Consider the following 19,611-nt stretch of genomic DNA (forward strand, 5'->3'; position numbering starts at 1 on the left):
GAGTAAACATCGCGGAAAATGCATCAAAAAGCGTGTGGAAATCATTGGAAAATTCATGGGAGAGAGAGAGCGTAAAAGAGAAAATAAAGTGAGCCACTACAAAATATGAGCAATAGCGCTGCACCGTATGAATATGAGTATTATTGTGATAATTATACCACAGTGGTGGCTAGTAATATTAGTTCACTGATGATTCGTTAATTGAATATGTATTCAGCATTATCATGGGTTCACTTTTCGCTTCCGTATATTCGGTCGAACTTGTTTTTGGGCGAAACTTATGATTAGGCTGATTTTGTTGTATTTTTGAATCGTCTGAATATATGTACATGCGTACGTATGTACACTAGGGTGGGAGAGAGAAAGTAGCAATTTTGAAGAAATTCGATTCCTCTGTTCCAGTTAATAAATTCTGATAAAGTATAAACATAAAAAAAAATTTAAAAATTATACCGTTCTCCCAAAAAGAAAAAATGCACATGACAGAATTGAAATGGTGTTACATTCTTAGAGACATTAAAGTTGAGTGTAAAGTGCAAGTTTCGACTTGAGTTGATTTTTAATAATTTTTTTGTTTTCGGTGCTAGGCATATTATTTCATACATATATAGTAGACTCGAGATTTTCTTTATACGGAATGCCTAGCTCTTTCAGGTAGATAGCATTGGTCTCAACAACCGCTATGTTTATTTTGCCTGTACCAAAATTGATTTGAAAGCCAAATGTATGGGTCTGGTGGTAAGCGAAAATAAGATAAGGTATTTCCTGTCATCCAGGGGCAGCCTTCTTCAAACACATTTTCGAAATAAAGCTTATTTAAGCCTTTTTCGTTTGGCATCCATTTAAAAAGGTTTCACTTGTAAATTAATTGATTTGAATTTCTAAACAAGTTTCAGCCCCCTTCTGAAATATTTCCGGAATAAAGCTGAAAAAAAATCTCACGCGTTTTTTGTTCATATACATACATATGTACTTAAAAATAATTTTTAATCAAATTGATTTCGAATTTCTAAAGAGTTGACACCTCTCGTCACAATTATTTTCGAAATAAAACTTTCCTAAACCTCTCTCGTTTGTTACTTATCATACTTATCATAACATTCATTATTATAACTTATATTAGTTATAAAAGGAACTTAGAACAAAACCCATGCACTTTATTTTATCGCATCTCTTCACTATTTGTTAACGAAGTTAATCCATTTGTTTAGCTGTAAAATTAAAAAAAAAAATATCGATATGTTCAGAAAGTATTCTTGATTTCCACAAAACTTCTATTGCCTTCCTAATATTGCTGGCACGATTTTTATTTTTTGGTCCGATGCAACTGATAATCATCATCATCAGCATCATCATCATAATGATCTTCGAAATTTTGAGTGCACACATTAACGGGACTTATGAAATGGTAAACAAAAGCATTGATTTGCTTGTGTATGAACCAGCGTCCGTCAATTATGTTTACATTGAAAGGGTCTGACGCCTGTTTGCATACTTTTAGATATTCATACATATGTACATACGCACACCACAAATTGATGGAGAACTTCGGCCAAATACTTAAAAAAAAATTTGAGCGCCAAATATTTATTTTATTTTGTATACGGGTATTTGTATGTATTTAGGTACGTATGTACTAGGGATGTTGCGAATGTGGAATGCGGATGCGGATGTTAATGATTTAAAAAAAACAATTAGAATCTAGCGTAATGGCGAGATCGTTGTTTAAACAGCGCTTACAGGCCAAACCAGATGTGTCAGGCATTTACGCATTTCTATGAATACCCATAATATGTTTAAAAACATTTTTATCAAAGACGATAAATAAGACATTTGACTAGTTTTGCTACGCGAAAGCTCCCACCACCATAGTCAAAAATATTGACTACAGTTTGGCATTTGGTTTGCCAGATATACGTTTTATCGGTACACTTCCACAACATTCGCATTCGCAAAAGTTCCGCATTGCTTATTGCGAATGCGAATATTCGTAACAACCCTGGTATGTACACATGTAATTTCAATGCAAGTGAACATGCGTAATGAAAATAAAACATTCAACACCTTTCTGTATAAACAGTTTACCATATGCATACATATTTGAATTTTTATTTTGCAGAATGAAACTTTGAATACCTATGTATACTCAATTGACGGTCACTTCCGGAGTAATGACCTCTTTATACGACTAATATTCTATACATAGTATATAAGAACAGATTGGGACGAGATTTTCTCTAATATATTCTATATCGATAGGAGAGTGACCTTTGGTACTTAGAATTTCTATAGGGTTGCCATCTGTCTAAAAACTTATAAGACCCGCACCGTTCGTGGGATTTCAAAAATGAGATGCCAAATGATAGGGACTGGCCTCTTGGTAAGCAATAGTATTTTCTTTTTTGAATAGGGTTGCCACCTGTTAATAAAATTACTATATTAAATCACAATAAGCTTTAAGACTTAGCCCCTAGATGTGCAATAATGAATTATTTTTTATTAGGCTTGTCACAATTACTGCGCCTAAAACACACTAGGTGTGTATAGTAACAAAAAGTCAGTACTAATTTTTAATGGAACCTGCAAATTTTTAATGGAAAAGTTACTGGGGAGCTTGAAATTCTTGCTAGAGAAATTTTTACTAGCAGAAATTAGCTAGCAGAAGAAGAAGAACAATAAATGTCAAATTTCGCAATTTGTTGAATTGGTTAAACGTAAACAAAAATTAAAATGAGTGGAAATCAAAATATGAATGATATACTGGTCTGGGTAAGTGATTTTATGTATAGCAAAGAGTTTAAAACTGATTCATAAATTGTAAAAATGTGTCAAAACAGTGTAACAAATGTACCCTTGCAAGGTTTTACTAGTTTTGTGTTCAACAACTTTTTCTGCTAGTTTTCTCTTCTTCTCAATTTTACGCTCTATTTTGAATTTACGCTCTCGCTGCAATTCTTTAGCGGAAAACTTACTATACTCAGCTATATTTGATTTGGCAATCATTGCAAACTCAAAGTCTCGAAATCGAATATCAGTTAAGGCTGCTTCGAAATTTAATTGTAAACATTTTTATTTTTCACTTGTTGCGATGGGTCTTTCCCACAGCCTTGTTCGCAACGTTGCCATTTCGCCAAAAATGCCACTTTGCGACGTTTTATGAATCGCACCATTGTTTCACCGTTGTCGCGTACTCAGTAGGCCTTAACAAAAACACTGACAATTGTCACCATACGAGAGCTTAAGATAAATTTGCGGCATAGCATTAGGTGCAGTAGTAAAGACAATAGTCAGCCGCTGAGTTTTGTCATTGGCGTGTCTAACCAGGATGCGGACAATAAGTAGTATATCAAGCAACATTGATGGGCCTTCAACAAGTACTGCTAAAAGTCTAATAAGAAACCTAAAAATAATTTTAGATTCCTCCAGCGAAAGCGAAGGCTCGAATGTAGAATCTGAAGGCATTAATTTTTTGTAAATTTTTTTTTTTTTTATAAAAAAACGCATATCAGAAGAAAGAAGGTTTGATTGTGTTTACGATATCAATTTTTTTTAAATCAATTGTAATTTTTATTTTTTTTTATTTTTTTATATAAAATGTATTTTTTCCTTTTAAATGGTTTTTCTCAAATTTTTACAAATAAAGTATACAAGTATGCATATCAGAAGAAAGGGGGTTTAATCACGATACTAATTTTTTAAAAACCAATTCAAAATTGTTTGAAATATAAGGTTTTTAATTTTTCGAAGACCAGACTTGTGACCCCTTATAGCACCTGTAATATAAGTTTGCATAAAAAAAAGTTATATACCATTTAAATATGAGCAAAAAATAATTTTTTTCCAAAGGCCCTATTTCGAACTTCGAAGGCCCATATCTCCATTTTGTAGGCTATCTTCGAAAAACGGAGAAATTACTTTTTTACCTATGATTCAATCGCTTAAAAAATTTGGTTTGGTCCAACACCCAGCCGAATGCTGTACAGTGTAATGATTCCAGTATCTTCATTTATGTATATTGTAACTATCAATATCTTATAAAGAAAAGTTTAACATTGTTTTTATCTAAAACTAATAAAGTTAGAAGTACGAAATTCGAGGATGTGGTAGTTTACGTATTAGTCATTGACATATATTTTTTTCGTAAATAAATATTGGAAATTTTCAAGGATATTCAAGGATGAAGTTTTAAAAGGACATTTTCAACACTTATTCGTCCTGTTGTACCAAAAAATTTCTTTTCTTTTTTTCAATTCAAGGGAATTTTTTCTTTTAATTGATACCCATATTGTTACTCTACAATGCACCAATTCTTTTTAATAGTTTTGCGTATGCGGGAAGCTTTTTCCCATAAGGACCTGTTGTTGTTATAACCACGGCATGTCATAGCTATACTTTGCTATAGAACTGTCCTTACTAAATGGGCCACTAGCTCTATCTAATGTAAAAGAGCAAAGGAAACGAACGACTTCCTGCTGTATAAACAAGAGAGCAAAGCTATCGTATGTAGAGAACGTAGTAGTTTGGGTGAGAAGTGAGTTTTTGGATATACTTCTTGAACTAACCCATGAGCTCAGACACGAGCCTGTTACTAAGTGGTCTTCATATAGTGGGCGATTTCTCTCAATTCGGAGCTGGTCTTGTTCACTACTTTTTCTTCTAGTTTGGCTCTACAACCGTTCGTCAATTTGGGCCAATACTAAAAATATTCGCAAACTGCCTCTCTCCTCTGCAAGGTTGCGCCAGGTTTTCATCCCGAGTGCATTTGTGGGCGCCCCTTCATTCGTTGTCCACATATGGGGCCCAATTGAAGAATAGTTTCACTAGAGCATCATCATCCATGCGCACAACATGCCGAATCCAGCGCAATTTCTGTCCATATCGTTAAAAAGCTCGCACAGTTCGTTATTCCATCTTCTTCGGTATCCTTTGCCAATGCAAACAGGGCCTTGGATCTTGCGTTTAATAGTTCACTCGGTAGCTCCCAAAGCCTTCGCATCTTTGTTTGACATAACCCAGGTTTCTCGCTCGTGTGACAGGCCGCCCTTATTGGAATCAATGGGGCACTTCAAACTACTACCACTTTAACCTTGGACGTCGGGCTTAATTTAACTTCCGTCGATATTGTAGTTAGTCTGGGAACTGAGTACTTAGCTCCGATTTCGTCCCTCATAACATAGGCTACTGCGTACATAGACTGACTCCAAACAGCCCTTTCGTCACTTGCAATAAAAGGAGAGGGGTAGTGAAATTTCAAATTCACTCGACGTAGCTTGGCGAACAAGTCAGTGCAGAAATGGTCATCTGTCGGGAACTCTGCATCAGACTTAAAGTTAAGCTTTCAGACTATTATAGTGTTCTAGACCAAGATATGTTGCTGCCATAAAGAATCATTCGACGGTACATTAAACGTCTGACGTCCATAATGGAGGTAAAATATACTATTAAAGGTGAACGACAATAAGGGCCTTGGACCGCTCACGGCGCTCTTACAATTGATCTGGAAATGTCTGACTTCCCGAAACTACACACCGGATGAGTTCGCTTAGAAGAATACCCCAGAGGCGGTTCGCAGAGAAAAATAGGCTGGTGCCTGTAGGCTGCTCTGATATCAGCTCAGCAAGTGTTGAACGATAGTTAGGATATGTGCAACTCTAGGTTCTTTCTCACCGAGGATGATCAAGAGAACTTTTTGGATTCACTCCAACTCCCAATTTTGTGGAGTGTTTTGACAGCGCACTGTCTGATTGAAATTCATGTGCTTGAAGTATATAAATATCATATGGTGCTTTCACAGTGATAAATGTGTTTCATGTTACACACAACCGTGTTTTTGCTTTCTAGTCCTTGTCTAACTTACACATTTCAAAATATTGTCGTTTTAAGCCACCGTCTGATTTGCAGGGTACCCATCTACCCTGAAAAAGTGTCAAAGGGCAGAGAATGTGCTTTTTTGCCTTACAAGAGTGTGATATTCTAAGAAATGAATACAACATTTTTTCACTTTCTACCTTTATTTTAGAATCGAATACAAAAAAGGGAAAGCGAGCTTTCAAAAGGCGACATTTTTTAGTAGAAGTGAAAACATCAATACTTTAGATAATAAGTATGGAGCTGCTCCGAGGACGATGGATTGGAATTTGCTCAATTCATTCGTTTTATCTGTCTCGAATTTACGAGGTTGCGATCAAACATTTTGGCATGTCCCACAGAGCTCAGGGCAACTCTTTAGTACTAACATCAGTTGCCTGCGCAAATCCGTACGTTCTTAATATGAAATAGTTTATGTAGTTCTGCGAAGAGAAAAGTAGTAATTGGCATTTTAAAAACCATTTCGATCATCGCCGATTTTTTCCACTAGACCACCGACTTTACAATAACTTCCCCTGCCCTTTTTCAAATGACAGATTATTCACCTCTTTAGCTCTCTGAACTCTGTTTCTCCTAGCATCAGATCTTCAGCTAAAACAACGAATAAATATGTACGTATGTACATACTTAGTACTATATAAGACCGATGAGATTTCATTATTGCAAATTTTGTTGTTCCAATGCAGTCTTCACAGAGCTTGTGTTACTAGAAGCTGGTACCTAGTAAGTATTACATGCAGACATGTATTTAGTCTTATATCGTCGTTTAAAGTACAAAACCGCGTATCGTCATTCTGCAAAACAGCGTAACTGACTTTGCTGTCAAAACTTGGATTTTCTCACACAAGCTCTTGGCTCAATCCTTATTTATTCGTCCTGAAATATACTAGCCAGAAATGCGATTGCTTTATAAAAATGACAACCATTTTGAAATATGAAGGTTTAATTTATGCAACGCGGTTTTGCATTTTGCAGATACGCGGTTTTGTACTTTAAACGACGATATGTAGCGGATATAGACTTTGTTGGAAAATGCTTTGTATATTCATACATATGTGAAACAGCATCCTATACACACCGGTGACCTATATATTTTTCGCCTGGAAAATGGGGCCGTTTTCGTCAATTTGAAGTGCACAATTGCACATTTTTTTCGTTTTATTGCTGTTGCTTATGAAATGCAACGAATACATACAGTGTCGGTCATATCTATAGCACGCCATTTCAAAGTTATATTGTTTGCCCCTTATGTTTATTTTTTTATTCCTTAGAATTTCCAATTATAATACAGTTCATTCTCTTACAAACCCCATATAAACCATTAAAACTTTGTAAAAAAACTACAAAAAAATTCCACAAACATTATCCAAAGTTCAAACTTTTTTCTCGGAAGTATAAGAATTTTTTTGAATACACAGTTTTATAGCCCACTCAATTTTAGTCTGATAATGTGCAAGTTTTAAGTGACTAAAATTAGCGTGGATTTTTTAGAATGAGACAAAAAAATTCTAAAAAATCAACGGTAAATTTTAGCTACTTGAAACTTGCACATTATTAGACTAAAATTGAATATGCTATAAAACTGTATACATACTCAAAAAATAATCTAACACTTCTGAAAAAAAGTTTAAAATTTGGGGGGAAAATTTGTTGTAGTTTTCTACAAAGTTTTAAACTTGGGTTTACTTGGGCTTTGTTATAGAATTATCTGTATTATTATTCATAAAAATTAAAAAATAAACATATATAAGTGGCAAACAATATCACTTTGAAATGGCGTGCTATAGATATGACCGATACCGTAAATAGCTACTTGGGGCATTCCAGCCCATTGCGGACACCATTTGGCATTAGCATCTCCAACTTCTTTATAATTTTTTTTACTTTATAGAACGAATTGACAGAGCCTACCCTGGTTTTTTCCAAGTTTTCTTTGTTTTGTCCAGCCGCTTTCGAGATATCGATTTTTGAAAAAATAAACGTTCCTTTTTCTAAATTTCAACCCCATATTTCTACAAAAGTTTTAATATAAAATGTTGATTTCCAAAAACCACGTACTGATCGATTTACATTAATTTTTTCTGAAAACTCATGGCAAAGGATAAAACTACTTTATTTTTTAAGAATAAATCTCTACAAAATTGCAGTTTAAAGTACTACGCCCCTTTGTCGTAATTTATTGGTATACATACATAAGGATCTCTTTAATGAAATATATGAGCTGGAAATAATCGGGCATATTTATGGTCAAAATAAAATCGAATATAAAATCGGAGGCAGCCTTTAGACATAAGTTCCAATGGAATATCTGTCAAAAAATCTTGAAGTAACTTTGCACGGCAGTTCTGGTTAAGATAGTAAAAAGTCTTTCGTAAGACCTTTGTTATTCTAGTACAAAAGTCTTGGAAAACACCCTCTCTTATTCACCACTCATGGGGAAAAACTATTTTGCAAGAAAGCACTTGTATAACATTCAAGATCAATTTAACCTACTTCCGGTCAGTTGAACCCACTTCCGGTCAGTTTAACCCACTTTCGGTCGAAATCGAAGCATCCTCCACATGGTGATTCATATTTTTTTTATTTTCCAATAAAAACATGTTCGTCCATTTTAGAAGTCCACGACGAATTGAAGTTCGTAGATTATTTAGAGGTGGAAAAACGCTCTTCCGAAAAGCCATTTTCAAACAAAAGTAGCGTACTTTTATCTCCAGATTCCGAATCTGTAGTAAAACCATGTATGTCTTATTTAAAAAAAAAATGGACTTCTGCATCCCCGATTTGGTAGGTCATATTTTGGCGTCTTTCAATAAAAAAAAAACATTTTCCTCCATTTAAGAGGGAATGGAGGGGTATTCTAGGAAAGTCCGCATATTTTTTATTTAATTTAATTTTTAGATTTTTTTTTAATTCCTTATTTTATTTTTTGTACATTTTATTGTTTAAATAAGAAAAATATATATTTTTAAGTTTTTCGAAACATATTTTTTCTATTTTTATTTAAATATTTTGTATTTTTTCAATTTTCAATTTATTATTCCTTTAGGTTTTAGATTTAATTTCGGAAAACAGTAACGAGCTTTCGGGTAGTTGCTAGAATAAACAATTGTCGTACGAAAGGGTTTTGTCTTTCAAAAGATACTGGTGAGTTGAAAGACGAGTGCCAGTATTGCCCTTTTAGAGTCTACCTTAAACGTTGCTACGCTGACTGTTTCAGAGAAAGTTAAATATCTGGGCGTTATTTTGGACAGAAATCTAACTAGGCGGCGCAATGTGGAAGAGCATTGTAAGTAAACGATAACTGCCTGTACGATTGTAACTCAGCAATAGAGTATAAAATACGGCTTGAAGCCCTATGTTGTAATTTGGATGTACGGAGTGTTTTACGGCATCACGGTCTGGTGGCCGTCCGTGGATAAATCTACAATAAAATGCAAACGAACAACACCGACTAAAGCATTACAAGAAAGATGTAATGCTATTAGACTTAACGCGCTGATCAAGTGGTATGATACGTGGTTCAGATACTATAGAATTCTGGAATATATTCCAGCAGTCTTCAGACGTCCGGACTACACAGTCCTGCCCACTGGACTGAGGTGTCATTTTCAAACATGGATACCCTCAAGCAGCCATCTACACTGGTGGCTCGAAGTTGGATCTGAAGATAGGAAGTGGGGTATACACGCAAGTACTCTCTCTTAGCCTCAGTTTTCGTCTTCCATATCTCTGCATCGTTTTTAAAGCTGAACTTACGGCAATAAACGCAGATGCAAGACGGCTGATCGATTTTTCTATTAATTTGCACACAGTAGCTATATTTTCCGATAGCCAGGTACCTATAAAAGCACTTAATTGTGATAAATCGGCATCGATAATTGTAATGGAATGCTGACGTACCCTAAACGAGCTGGAAAAGAGATAATTTACTCATTTACTCGTATGGTTGCCGAGCTATAGAGATCTAACGGTCAACTGTATTGCGGATGAACTGGCAAGGAAAGGCACCTTACTGTCAGCAATCAGTATTGCTCAAGTTGCGAGCATGCTGCTATCTTCCTGCAAACTCTGTTTGGCGAATAGTTCTATCGAACGGGCAAATAAAAGATGATCTGCGGAACCTACGTGCAGGATAGCAAGGCCTAGTTTGGATAAGCGTAAATCTATCCCTCTACTTCGCTTGTAGCGACCACTACTACGGCTTATATGGGACCTTACGCTAGTAGAACGGATAAGCAGTTAACGGATAAGCGATGAGGAGGAAATCGAAAGCGTAGATCATTATCTCTGCCACTGTCCTGCATTGGCGAGGGCTCGTGGATGCTCGTTTCTCCACTATTCTTTTGAATGTTTGGCTGAACTGGATTCAGTTCACGATATTGTGCACTTCATTAGAGCTACAAAATGTTTTTACTTCTAAGGTATGAGAAGGCACTTAAGTAGTCTCTAACATGGCATCATAATGGGCACACAGTGGATGGGGGCAGCCAAGATAACCTAACCTAAGGACATAAATGGTCATCGCAAAGCCACTTAGTATCGCAAGTGAACCTAACCTAACCCAGCTCAGAACGCTGGAAGTGCTGGGGCAAATCCTTGCCAAGCCCAAATATTAATTGATGAAACAAAATTAAAAAATATATGAAAACATTCTGTGCAAATAAAATTCAAACCCGTTCTCAACTGTTCTTAATTCGTCCAAATATTTATTTGCGTACAAATATATAAATACATACATGCATATGGCCTGTTCCAGTTTTCGATCTCACATAAATTTCACGATTTCAATTTGACTAGAAGTTCTATAATCTTTTGACAAAATTTACGTACACCCGAACAGCGCCAATAGATTTCACTCGCTTAAAGTTTCTGACTTTTGATATGTTGAAGTATCCAATTTCGTTTTGCAACCACATCCGTATACACATCGGGCAAGTTGCTGCCGCAACCATTCACGGTAAATGCAGCCACACCTATAAGATCACTGCCATAAACGGCCGGACCGCCGGAATCACCTTCACAGATGCCATTGCCTACTCGTTTTTTAAAGCATCTCATTGATTGCGCCAAAGTATCTATCGCATTTTCACATTCCTCATGGCTGATAGTATACTCCGTATTGTATTTTAACTGCTCAGGCAATGTACCAACGGGTGATAGACCCCAGCCACTCACGGTAACTGACGCACCTTCAGGAACCTGCGTTTTACCAAGTCTTATATATTTTATTGCCTCGTTGTACTTCAATGGGCTATTCAATTTTAGTATAGCGATATCGTTGGTAAAATTATGATATTGTGGATGTATTGTCACCTCCGAAACACCCTCTAAAACGCCTCCTTCATCATACATGACAGAGCCCGCACGAACAGTTATATCCTCTGGTGTATACTCGTAATCTTCAACACAATGCGCTGCCGTCAAAATGTAATTCCGCGAAATAATTGCGCCACCACATGTTCTTATCTGACCATTTGCTCTACAATTTAGCAGTACCTGATATGGAAATTGTCCCGATGCTGCCGTTCGACCACCATAAATACGCGACTGAGGCTTTTGTCTATAAACAGCAACATTAGTCTCACATATGACTAATTTTAAGACTGCGAATGCACAAAAGATAAAATATGTTTTGATGGAAATACTTTTCTTTACCATATTAACTACAACTGCGTCGATGAAGAGAACTAAGCACCTGACGTTGTTCAGCTATTTCCTAGCGCTTATATGTAAAAGATTCGAATGGAATTTTCAAGCGCGTGCATTAATTTATTACCTACCCGACTGACTTTTCGAAAGAAATTTGCCTATGACTAAGATGAGATAACAACAAAGTTTCCAAAATTCTTTACTTTAATTGAAGCTTTTAACTTATTAAAGCGTGTGTTAGGTAAATATTCAAATAATGTGTTTCACTTGAATAAGTATACTGTTTATGAATATCTATAGCTGGGAATAAAATTACTAATTACTTTTGGTGATATTAAGTTCACTTTGCGAGGCTATGGAAGTGGATTCCTGTTTCAGCTAATCCCGGAAGTTTCACAGGACGCTGGGACACACTTAGGCTAATTAGACTAATTGTTTTGCAACTATTAGGTCGCAGGTGTCCGCAGAGTCGAGATCAGTTAAAACATATAGGAATTATTGACCTTGTCAGAGATGGGGATGGTGGCAGACATATTGCTCTACACACTCCACCTCCTCTGCCTCCTTATAGGCACAACAGAAATCGTTAGCAGGATGACATTGGGCAGTGTTTTGGCAGAGTTTTGGATCTTTCCTCATTAATATATGGCCAGATTCGTTAAGTAATGGAACAAGTTGGTCTATGAAAATATATTTCAGTCGGTGCTTGCACGAAGACAGGGGGGCACCTGCCTGATAAACGCTGCGGTGATCAACGTTATGGATGAGCTTTTCCCCGTCCGTAAATATAGCATTCGCTCCTGTCTGGAATTCTGTTAGAAAACCTATTTTCAGCTGGTGTAACGCAACTTATGTAGGGTTTCTGGCATGGTGCCCAAAATTTTAGAGTGACCTAACCTGGGTTAGGTTAGGTTAGGTTAGGTTAACGTGGCTGCCAGTGATCCCACTAGCACACATAGGGTCTTAGGTCATGGCACCTTTTGGAGTGCTTCAGTTGTAGATTTCGTGTTGAGACTTGGCCACTACACCAAGACCTCACATAGTAGAATAGGCCTAACAACCACCGTGTATAGCCAATACATGATGCTTTCGGACAGTCCCAGCTACGCTCAATCGCCTCCTTGCAGCTGTAGAAGGCTATCGTCGCGTTTTTAATGCGCTCTTGAATATTCTGTGTCCAGTTCAGCTTTTTGCCCAGTACTACCCCCAGATATTTTTCGGACTCCCCTACCTTCAGAATCTTATTGCTTATGGCACGGAACTGAAGTGAGGGGATTTTGTAGATCCTGGTAAAGAGAACCTGGTAAGTGTCTGGGTAAACACACAGGCCTTTCTCTTTGTTCCACCTTTAGATTATCATAGTTTGTGGAAATTCACAACCACCGCAAGATTGTCAGCACCAGCAGTGACCTTGGAGCCTCCCCGCACTTCCAGGGTCTGCAATAATTTATTAATCGCCATGACTCATAAAAGGGGGGACAGAACCCCACCTTGCGGGTTTCCCTGCAAATGTATCTGTCCAGCGACACCCCAGCCAGTTCCGCCCGTACGACCCTGCCTACCAGCAGCTGTCGTATAAGCAACACCAGCTGTAAGTCGATGCCCAGACCCGTTGCAGCTGATGTCATTGCTTCAGGTGTGATGTTTTCAATATGCGACACGATTTCGTGCAGCGCTGTTTCGGTGGATTTGCCCTTCATATAGGCATGCTGCGATGCCATAAGTTTGTCTGCAACCGATTCCCTAAGTAGGGATTCAATCAGTCGCTCCATTATCTTGAGCTGGAAAGATGATATACTAATAGGTCTAAAATCTTTGGCGTTAGTATGGGATTTTCTTCCCGTGTTAGGAACAAAGACAAGCCTTGACTCTTGCCAGGTCTCCGGAATGTATTTAAGAATGAGGACTCCCTTAAAAATAGTATACAGATTTGAGCTTAGCTCCAGAGATTGCTGCAGCTGAATCGGTCTAACACAATCAGGACCCGCAGATTTGTAAGGCTTGAAAGATCCTATTGTCCACATTACTTTTTCTTTAGTGATAATGTCTACTGTAACGGGTTCACCTTTATCTATCTGCTCGGTGGCGCCTGGAAAGTGCGTATTCAGAAGATTGTCCAGAGATTCCATCCCAGTTTGCGTCCCCGCTCCGTCGGATCTAAGCAAACTTCCGTGGCGATATGGGGTGAACTAGACAGAACCTTCCTGAGCCTAGAACCTTCTGATACAGAGTCCAAAACACTGCAAAGTTCCTCCATGAGGATCTCTTGCTTTTCCTAATAATAATAATAATAATCCAGATCCTTGCCACACGCCGCAGTATCAAACTATTTCCTGAACTTGTGCCAGTCGGCTTTTCTTATATTTATTTTGGGAGGCACCGTAGACGGGATCCCATCTAAGTCGAATTGGATGTAGCGATGATCAGAGAAGGTATGCTCATCAAGCATCCTCCAGTACCTGATCATAACCTTCGCATCTTCTGAGCGGAGGATAACATCCCGAAACTCTCTTCTGTTCTTCCTTATGAAGGTAGTCTCGCTACCCCTTTTGCTTATAACTGAGTTATATTTTTTTAGTATGAATTCAAAGAGTAACTCGCCCCGTTCGTTGATGTCTCCGCTTCCCCATGTGCAATGGTGTGGTTCGACTAGCTGTTCGGCTGTTGACATTGGAACTGGCCTCTGATGTGCCAGATACATTGAGACAAGCCTTATTAGCCGTCGGTTTGTCTCCAGACTAATAGTGGTGGTGTCCTCGTCACTTAGCTAAGAAATAAACAATATTTTTAGTTTGGTACTTATAAGGATGCAGTCCTTTTGTTTACCTATTATAGCTCCAAAGTGTGCTCTGCCTACTTCAACCCGCATATTCTATGCCCTATCACCCAAGGCTCCTGGATGAGGGCGTTGTCTGCTACCCCTTTGGAGAGATGGAACGCAGTGTAGCCGACGCTGCTTTGCTGTTAGGTAGGTTTACTTGGAGGTTGCGCAACGTATTGGCCGCATTTGTTCACCCCCTCCACCACTCTTGAGTTCGCCTCGTCGTCGTCGTCTGACATCAGCTCCTCTTCTGTGTATTGCCGGAAAATGTGGTCGACTCCCAGTAGCCGCGTCATCCATCCGATTTGCCTCTTTGGATTCCTCGTTCATCTCATCCTCGCTGTTGTCTTCTTCCAGCTCAACTTCATTGCTTCTTGCTGTGGTCACGTCGTTGGTGTACACTTTTATCTTGACGGTGTCGAACCCGACATTAATGACGTTCAGAGTATTATTATTAGTACGTCGGGTATACTCGCGCTGCGACCTAAAAGATCTATTGTGCTAAACCCTGATTGTGGTCACTCCAACCTTAGGCTATTCAAGAAATTAAGCACATTGGAGGGTGCCGTGTTCCAAATCTTGGATGGAGAAGACAATCGTTCCCCAAGGTGCATCAGTCTGCTATTCATGATACGCGGGCAGTCACACAGAATGTGCTCCGAGGTTTCCTCCGCCAGCCCACAGAACCTGCAGTCCGTCTCTACAGAAAGCCCCATTTTGTTTAGATGGTACCTTAGCTTGCAGTGTCCTGTCAGGTAGCCTGTAATAGTCCTAAGACCCTCCCGGCTGAGTTCACGGAGTCTTTCTGAGTTCCTCTTGGAAGGAGTTATGAATTTCTTTGATTGTCTCATTCCCTTTGACTTACGCCAGTGGGCAGCAATCTGAGATTCCTCCCAACTCCTAAGTAGTTCTGCAGTGTATCCTATGGATGTACCACAGAAAGGCTCGGGACCATGCATTCGCGTTTGGGCCCCACGCTTTGCGAGATAGTCAGCCCTTTCGTTGCCTTCAAACCCTTCATGCCCAGGGACCCACCACAGCGTAACTCTATTATGGGCTCCTAGGCTATTCAGAAGAGTTTTACAACTGTCCACAAGCCTAGATGTCGTTTTAAATGAGTCTAAGGCCCTTAGTGCTGCCTGGCTATCCGACATAATGTTTATTCTGGCCCCGTTTGTCCTTCTCCGAAGACATTCTCGAACACAGACTTCGATTGCGAAGATCTCCGCCTGGAATATGGTTGGGTATGAGCCCATTGGCAGACTTTTCTGGAACCTTGGTCCAAGCACGCCTGCCCCAGTACTCCCGTCTTCCATCTTTGATCCATCGGTATACCATACTTGGGACCCTTTGTCAATCATAGATATTATCGCTTTACAGCAGTCCCTTTCAGGAATTCTGACCTTGTAGGGCTTATCAAAGGATAATTTCGGTAGCATGATATCTGTGAGCTTGATAGCGGGATCATCCAGAAAAGGCTTGAGAACCTCCAAGTGACCCCAAAGATCTCCACTCTTCATGCTGATTACATTGGGCAGCCGTATGGAGCTCCAGCAGGCCTCCTTTTCTATCAGAATAGATAGAGGAGGAATGCCTGTAATTATACCGAGGGCATCCGTTGGACAGGTGCGCATAGCTCCTGTGATGGCCACACAGATCAAGCGGTGTAGCTTGCTCAAGGTGGCACACGCACTTGCTTTCTTTGCTTTTGGCCACCAGGCCAGTGCCGCATATGTGACAACAGGTTTCACGACCGTATTGAAAGACCAATACGTTAGTTTGGGTGATATTCCCCAAGTTTTACCATGGAGTCTCTGGCAGGCATAAAACGCCCTTGTAGCCTTGTTGGTAATGTTAAGGAGATGTGAGTTCCAATTGAGCCTTTTGTCCAGAGTTACCCCTAGATACTTCGCCTCTTCTGAGAACTCAATTTCTGTCCCTGCCAAAGTGGGTTTAGTCAAGTTGACTTTCCTTCTATTGGTAAATGGGACAACGGTGGACTTCTGCGGGTTTATTGACAATCCCTTTGAAGCACACCAGTCTTCCGTTAGACTGAGCGCAGCTTGCAATCTGGAACAAATTGTGTCCTCATGCCAGCCGACAACGTAGATGACTAGGTCATCTGCATATCCATATGCCTTGAATCCATTGCCATTTAGCTTTTCAAGAAGTTCGTCAACAACCAGTGTCCAAAGTAGGGGCGATAAGACTCCCCCTTGAGGACAGCCACGGGTGGCATTTACTGCTTGCCTGTCGTCTCCTAGTTCCGCTATTATGGTTCTGGACCTCAACATGCTTATGATCCAATCCGTTAGAAGGACAGGAATATCCTTTCGTATCATAGCTGTCCATATTGCTTCATAAGACGTATTGTCGAAAGCACCTGATATGTCCAGGAATGCACACAAAGCTATCTGTTTATACCGCAATGCCTTTTCAATGACTTGAGTTAGGCTATGTATTGCAGTAATAGTAGATTTGCCTGCCTGGTATGCGTGCTGACTCTGACACAGAGGCTTATTCCTGAGAAAGTTATCCCTTATGTGAAAGTCAATAAGTTTTTCTAGTGTCTTTACTAGAAAGGAACTGAGGCTAATTGGCCTGTACGCCTTTGGGAGTTGTGCTGAGTTTTTCCCCACTTTGGGTATAAAGACCACTTTGACTTCACTCCATGTTGTTGGTATGTGAGCAAGTAAGAGACTTGCTCTCAGCAATCTGACTAGTGGCCCTGATATTAAGCCCAAGCTCTGCTGCAGCAGGCATGGGAAGATACCATCTGGACCAGGGGATTTATATGCACTAAAGGTTGAAATGGCCCACGATATCTTTTCCACACTGACGATTCTTCCTGCTAGGCCTCTAGTCCTCCTGTTTGCGCACACAGCGTTCGCCGTGTTTGTCGAAGGACATGTGCCTTGTGGAATACATCCCGGGAAGTGGGTTTCCAGCAGAAGCCTGCTGGTTTCTTCCGGGGTGCCAGTGTAGGTACCATCTGGTCTTTTCAAAGTGCATAGGACTTTCGGATGATCTAGTTTAAGGGCCTTCTGAAGGCGATGCACCTCTGGAAGAGAGGAAATACTTCCGCAGTGCTCACGCCACGTAGCCCTTTTAGACCTTCTGAGCTCACAGTTGTAAGCGGTTAGGGCTGACTTGTAGGCGGTCCAGTCACCTGTTGACTTTGCCCTATTGAAAAGTTTTCTGGCTCTTTTCCTTAGTTTTCCGAGAGAATCGCTCCACCAAGGGACATCCCTTTGAGACTTTTTGGTTCTCAGTGGGCAGCTCTCTTCAAAACCTTGTTTAAGAGCATCTTGGAACTTTCTCGCCTCGTCCTCAAGTTCATAGACGGATGAAATTGGTGCGGTAGAACCATTCACTTCCCGCTCTATGTGGAGGCGAAAGAGTTCCCAGTTTGTTTTTCTGGGATTTCTGTAAACATGGTTTGTTACTCTTTGGGCTTCTATATCGAATCGAATATGCCGGTGGTCCGACATGGATACCTCATTTGAGACATGCCAGTTTGAGATAAAGGTCGACAAGCTAGTTGAGGAAATTGTCAAGTCTAGAACCTCCCCTCTTATAGCATTGACAAAGGTCGGCTCATTACCCCGGTTAAGAATAAATAAGTTGTTCTTAGTGATAAATTCAAGAAATGACTCACCTCTAGAATTGGTGTCCGAGCTGCCCCAAACACAGTGATGGGCATTGGCGTCACAGCTCATTATTAGTTTCAGCTTTCTCCTTCTGCAGTACTCCTCTAGGGCTATTACTTCCCTTGTGGGCATCTCACAGCTGTCGCCTGGGAGGTAAGCTGAAGCGAGAACGACCTCTTGTTCTCCCATTTGAGTGGGCACTTTAGTCCATACAGCAGCTAAGTCCTGTTGTGTCAACTCTGAAATGGGAACAAAAGTCATGTTATTACGTAGTAATATGGCCGCTCTGGGCCTGCAGTGTGTGGTATCGTAGATTATCTTACCATCACAGTCGTTTAGGCCTTTAATAGCCCCGGCGAAAACCCACGGTTCTTGGATGAATGCGACATCCAAGAGTTCTGTTTTGAACCTCCTGCATAAGACGTCAGAGGCCGCCTTTGCATGATGGAGGTTCACTTGCAGGCACTTGATGTGCCTAGGCCTATCGCTTGGGGGGTTTGCCATTTTTCGGCCTTGAAGCCCGCTTGGCCATCTTTTTCCCCCTATTGGTGGCCATCAGGGTCTTCTCCTCCATTGAAATCTCCCCTCGACCTTGTCTCCGACTCGCATTTAGCGGAGGACGGAAGGGATTTTGGGCGAAAGGGGCCTTTGATCTCTCTGGGCTGGAAGGTACCCTCTTTTCCGTGCCAGGAGTGTCTTCTGAGCAGCAGGGCCGCTCTATGGACTCCTGGACAGGTGCTTTTTCCTTCTCCGCTGCCCCTGACTGCTCTGAAGGTAACCTTTGCAGTCCCTTGGGTACGTCCTTGGAACCGCAAGGTCCCTCTTTGAAGCACGCACTTTGTGCAGCGGAGGAGGAACTGGCTATAGCAGGCTGCGCACCCTTCGGGTCTGACGACTCAGTCGTCTTCCCTTTTTTATGGATGCGCACCCTGCCATATCCATAATTGACTAAGTATCCCAGCCTGTCGAGTGTCTCCGCTGAGTGCGGGTCAACCGCTAGAGTGAGCTCAGTGGTGGGTCCCTTCTGTACCCTGTTGAGCACCCTCCAGCTACCTACCCGCAGCCCTTCGTTCTGACCCTCGACAAGGCCAAGGATACTGTCCACTGGAGTGGTTGATGACTCCGGAAAGTACCCAACGTACACACTGGGTTTGGGCACGTCAGTGGCATTCATTGCCACAATTTCCGCGCCCTTCCAAGGCTTCAGGGTTTGGGATACCTTGCGCAGCCATTCCAGCGTTATAGCGTCTCCGCAGCCAATGGACATCCATCCCGGACGGAAGGTGCAACCGCTAAACTTGGGCTTCACAGAGCCCTTTCGCTGCCGCCTCACCTCCTCCAGGATGGCCGTCTGAATGGCCTGTAATTGGTCTAAGGACCAAAGTGCCTTAGGGTACCCTTTGGGGAGTAACCCTAACTTAACCCCATTACCAGTGTCCGCCTGACAAGTCGGCGCCTTTGTGACATCGGCAAAAGTTGCCTTAACACTAGGTACCTTTGGTCCCATATGGGCCCTTTTGTCAGCTGGACCTGGTTTCCGTTTGGGAGAGTTCTCCACCGGGGAAGATGTGAGGTTGACCGATCGGTTCCTCTTAAGCTTTGTGCCAGCCAGCAAAGCCAGTT

At 40.6% G+C, this 19,611-nt stretch overlaps 1 protein-coding gene across 1 annotated transcript in view; it reads right to left on the reverse strand.

Moving 5' to 3' along the window:
* LOC118754029 overlaps positions 1-19,099 on the reverse strand; it is a 20,538-nt gene extending 1,439 nt beyond the window's left edge. The window contains exons 1-5 of the mRNA XM_036488900.1: positions 18,312-19,099; positions 17,785-18,227; positions 13,080-13,298; positions 12,598-12,778; positions 10,780-11,471 (exon numbers count right to left, since the gene is read on the reverse strand). Of these exons, the coding sequence (XP_036344793.1) occupies positions 10,780-11,471; positions 12,598-12,778; positions 13,080-13,298; positions 17,785-18,227; positions 18,312-18,492 (1,716 nt within the window). The 5' untranslated portion in view covers positions 18,493-19,099. The remainder of the gene's footprint in view (positions 1-10,779; positions 11,472-12,597; positions 12,779-13,079; positions 13,299-17,784; positions 18,228-18,311) is intronic.
* Positions 19,100-19,611: the final 512 nt, after the last annotated feature.

Source organism: Rhagoletis pomonella, unplaced genomic scaffold (genome assembly GCF_013731165.1).
Source record: "Rhagoletis pomonella isolate Grant_MI unplaced genomic scaffold, Rhpom_1.0 Rhpom_scaffold_00002, whole genome shotgun sequence".
Taxonomy (NCBI): domain Eukaryota; kingdom Metazoa; phylum Arthropoda; class Insecta; order Diptera; family Tephritidae; genus Rhagoletis; species Rhagoletis pomonella.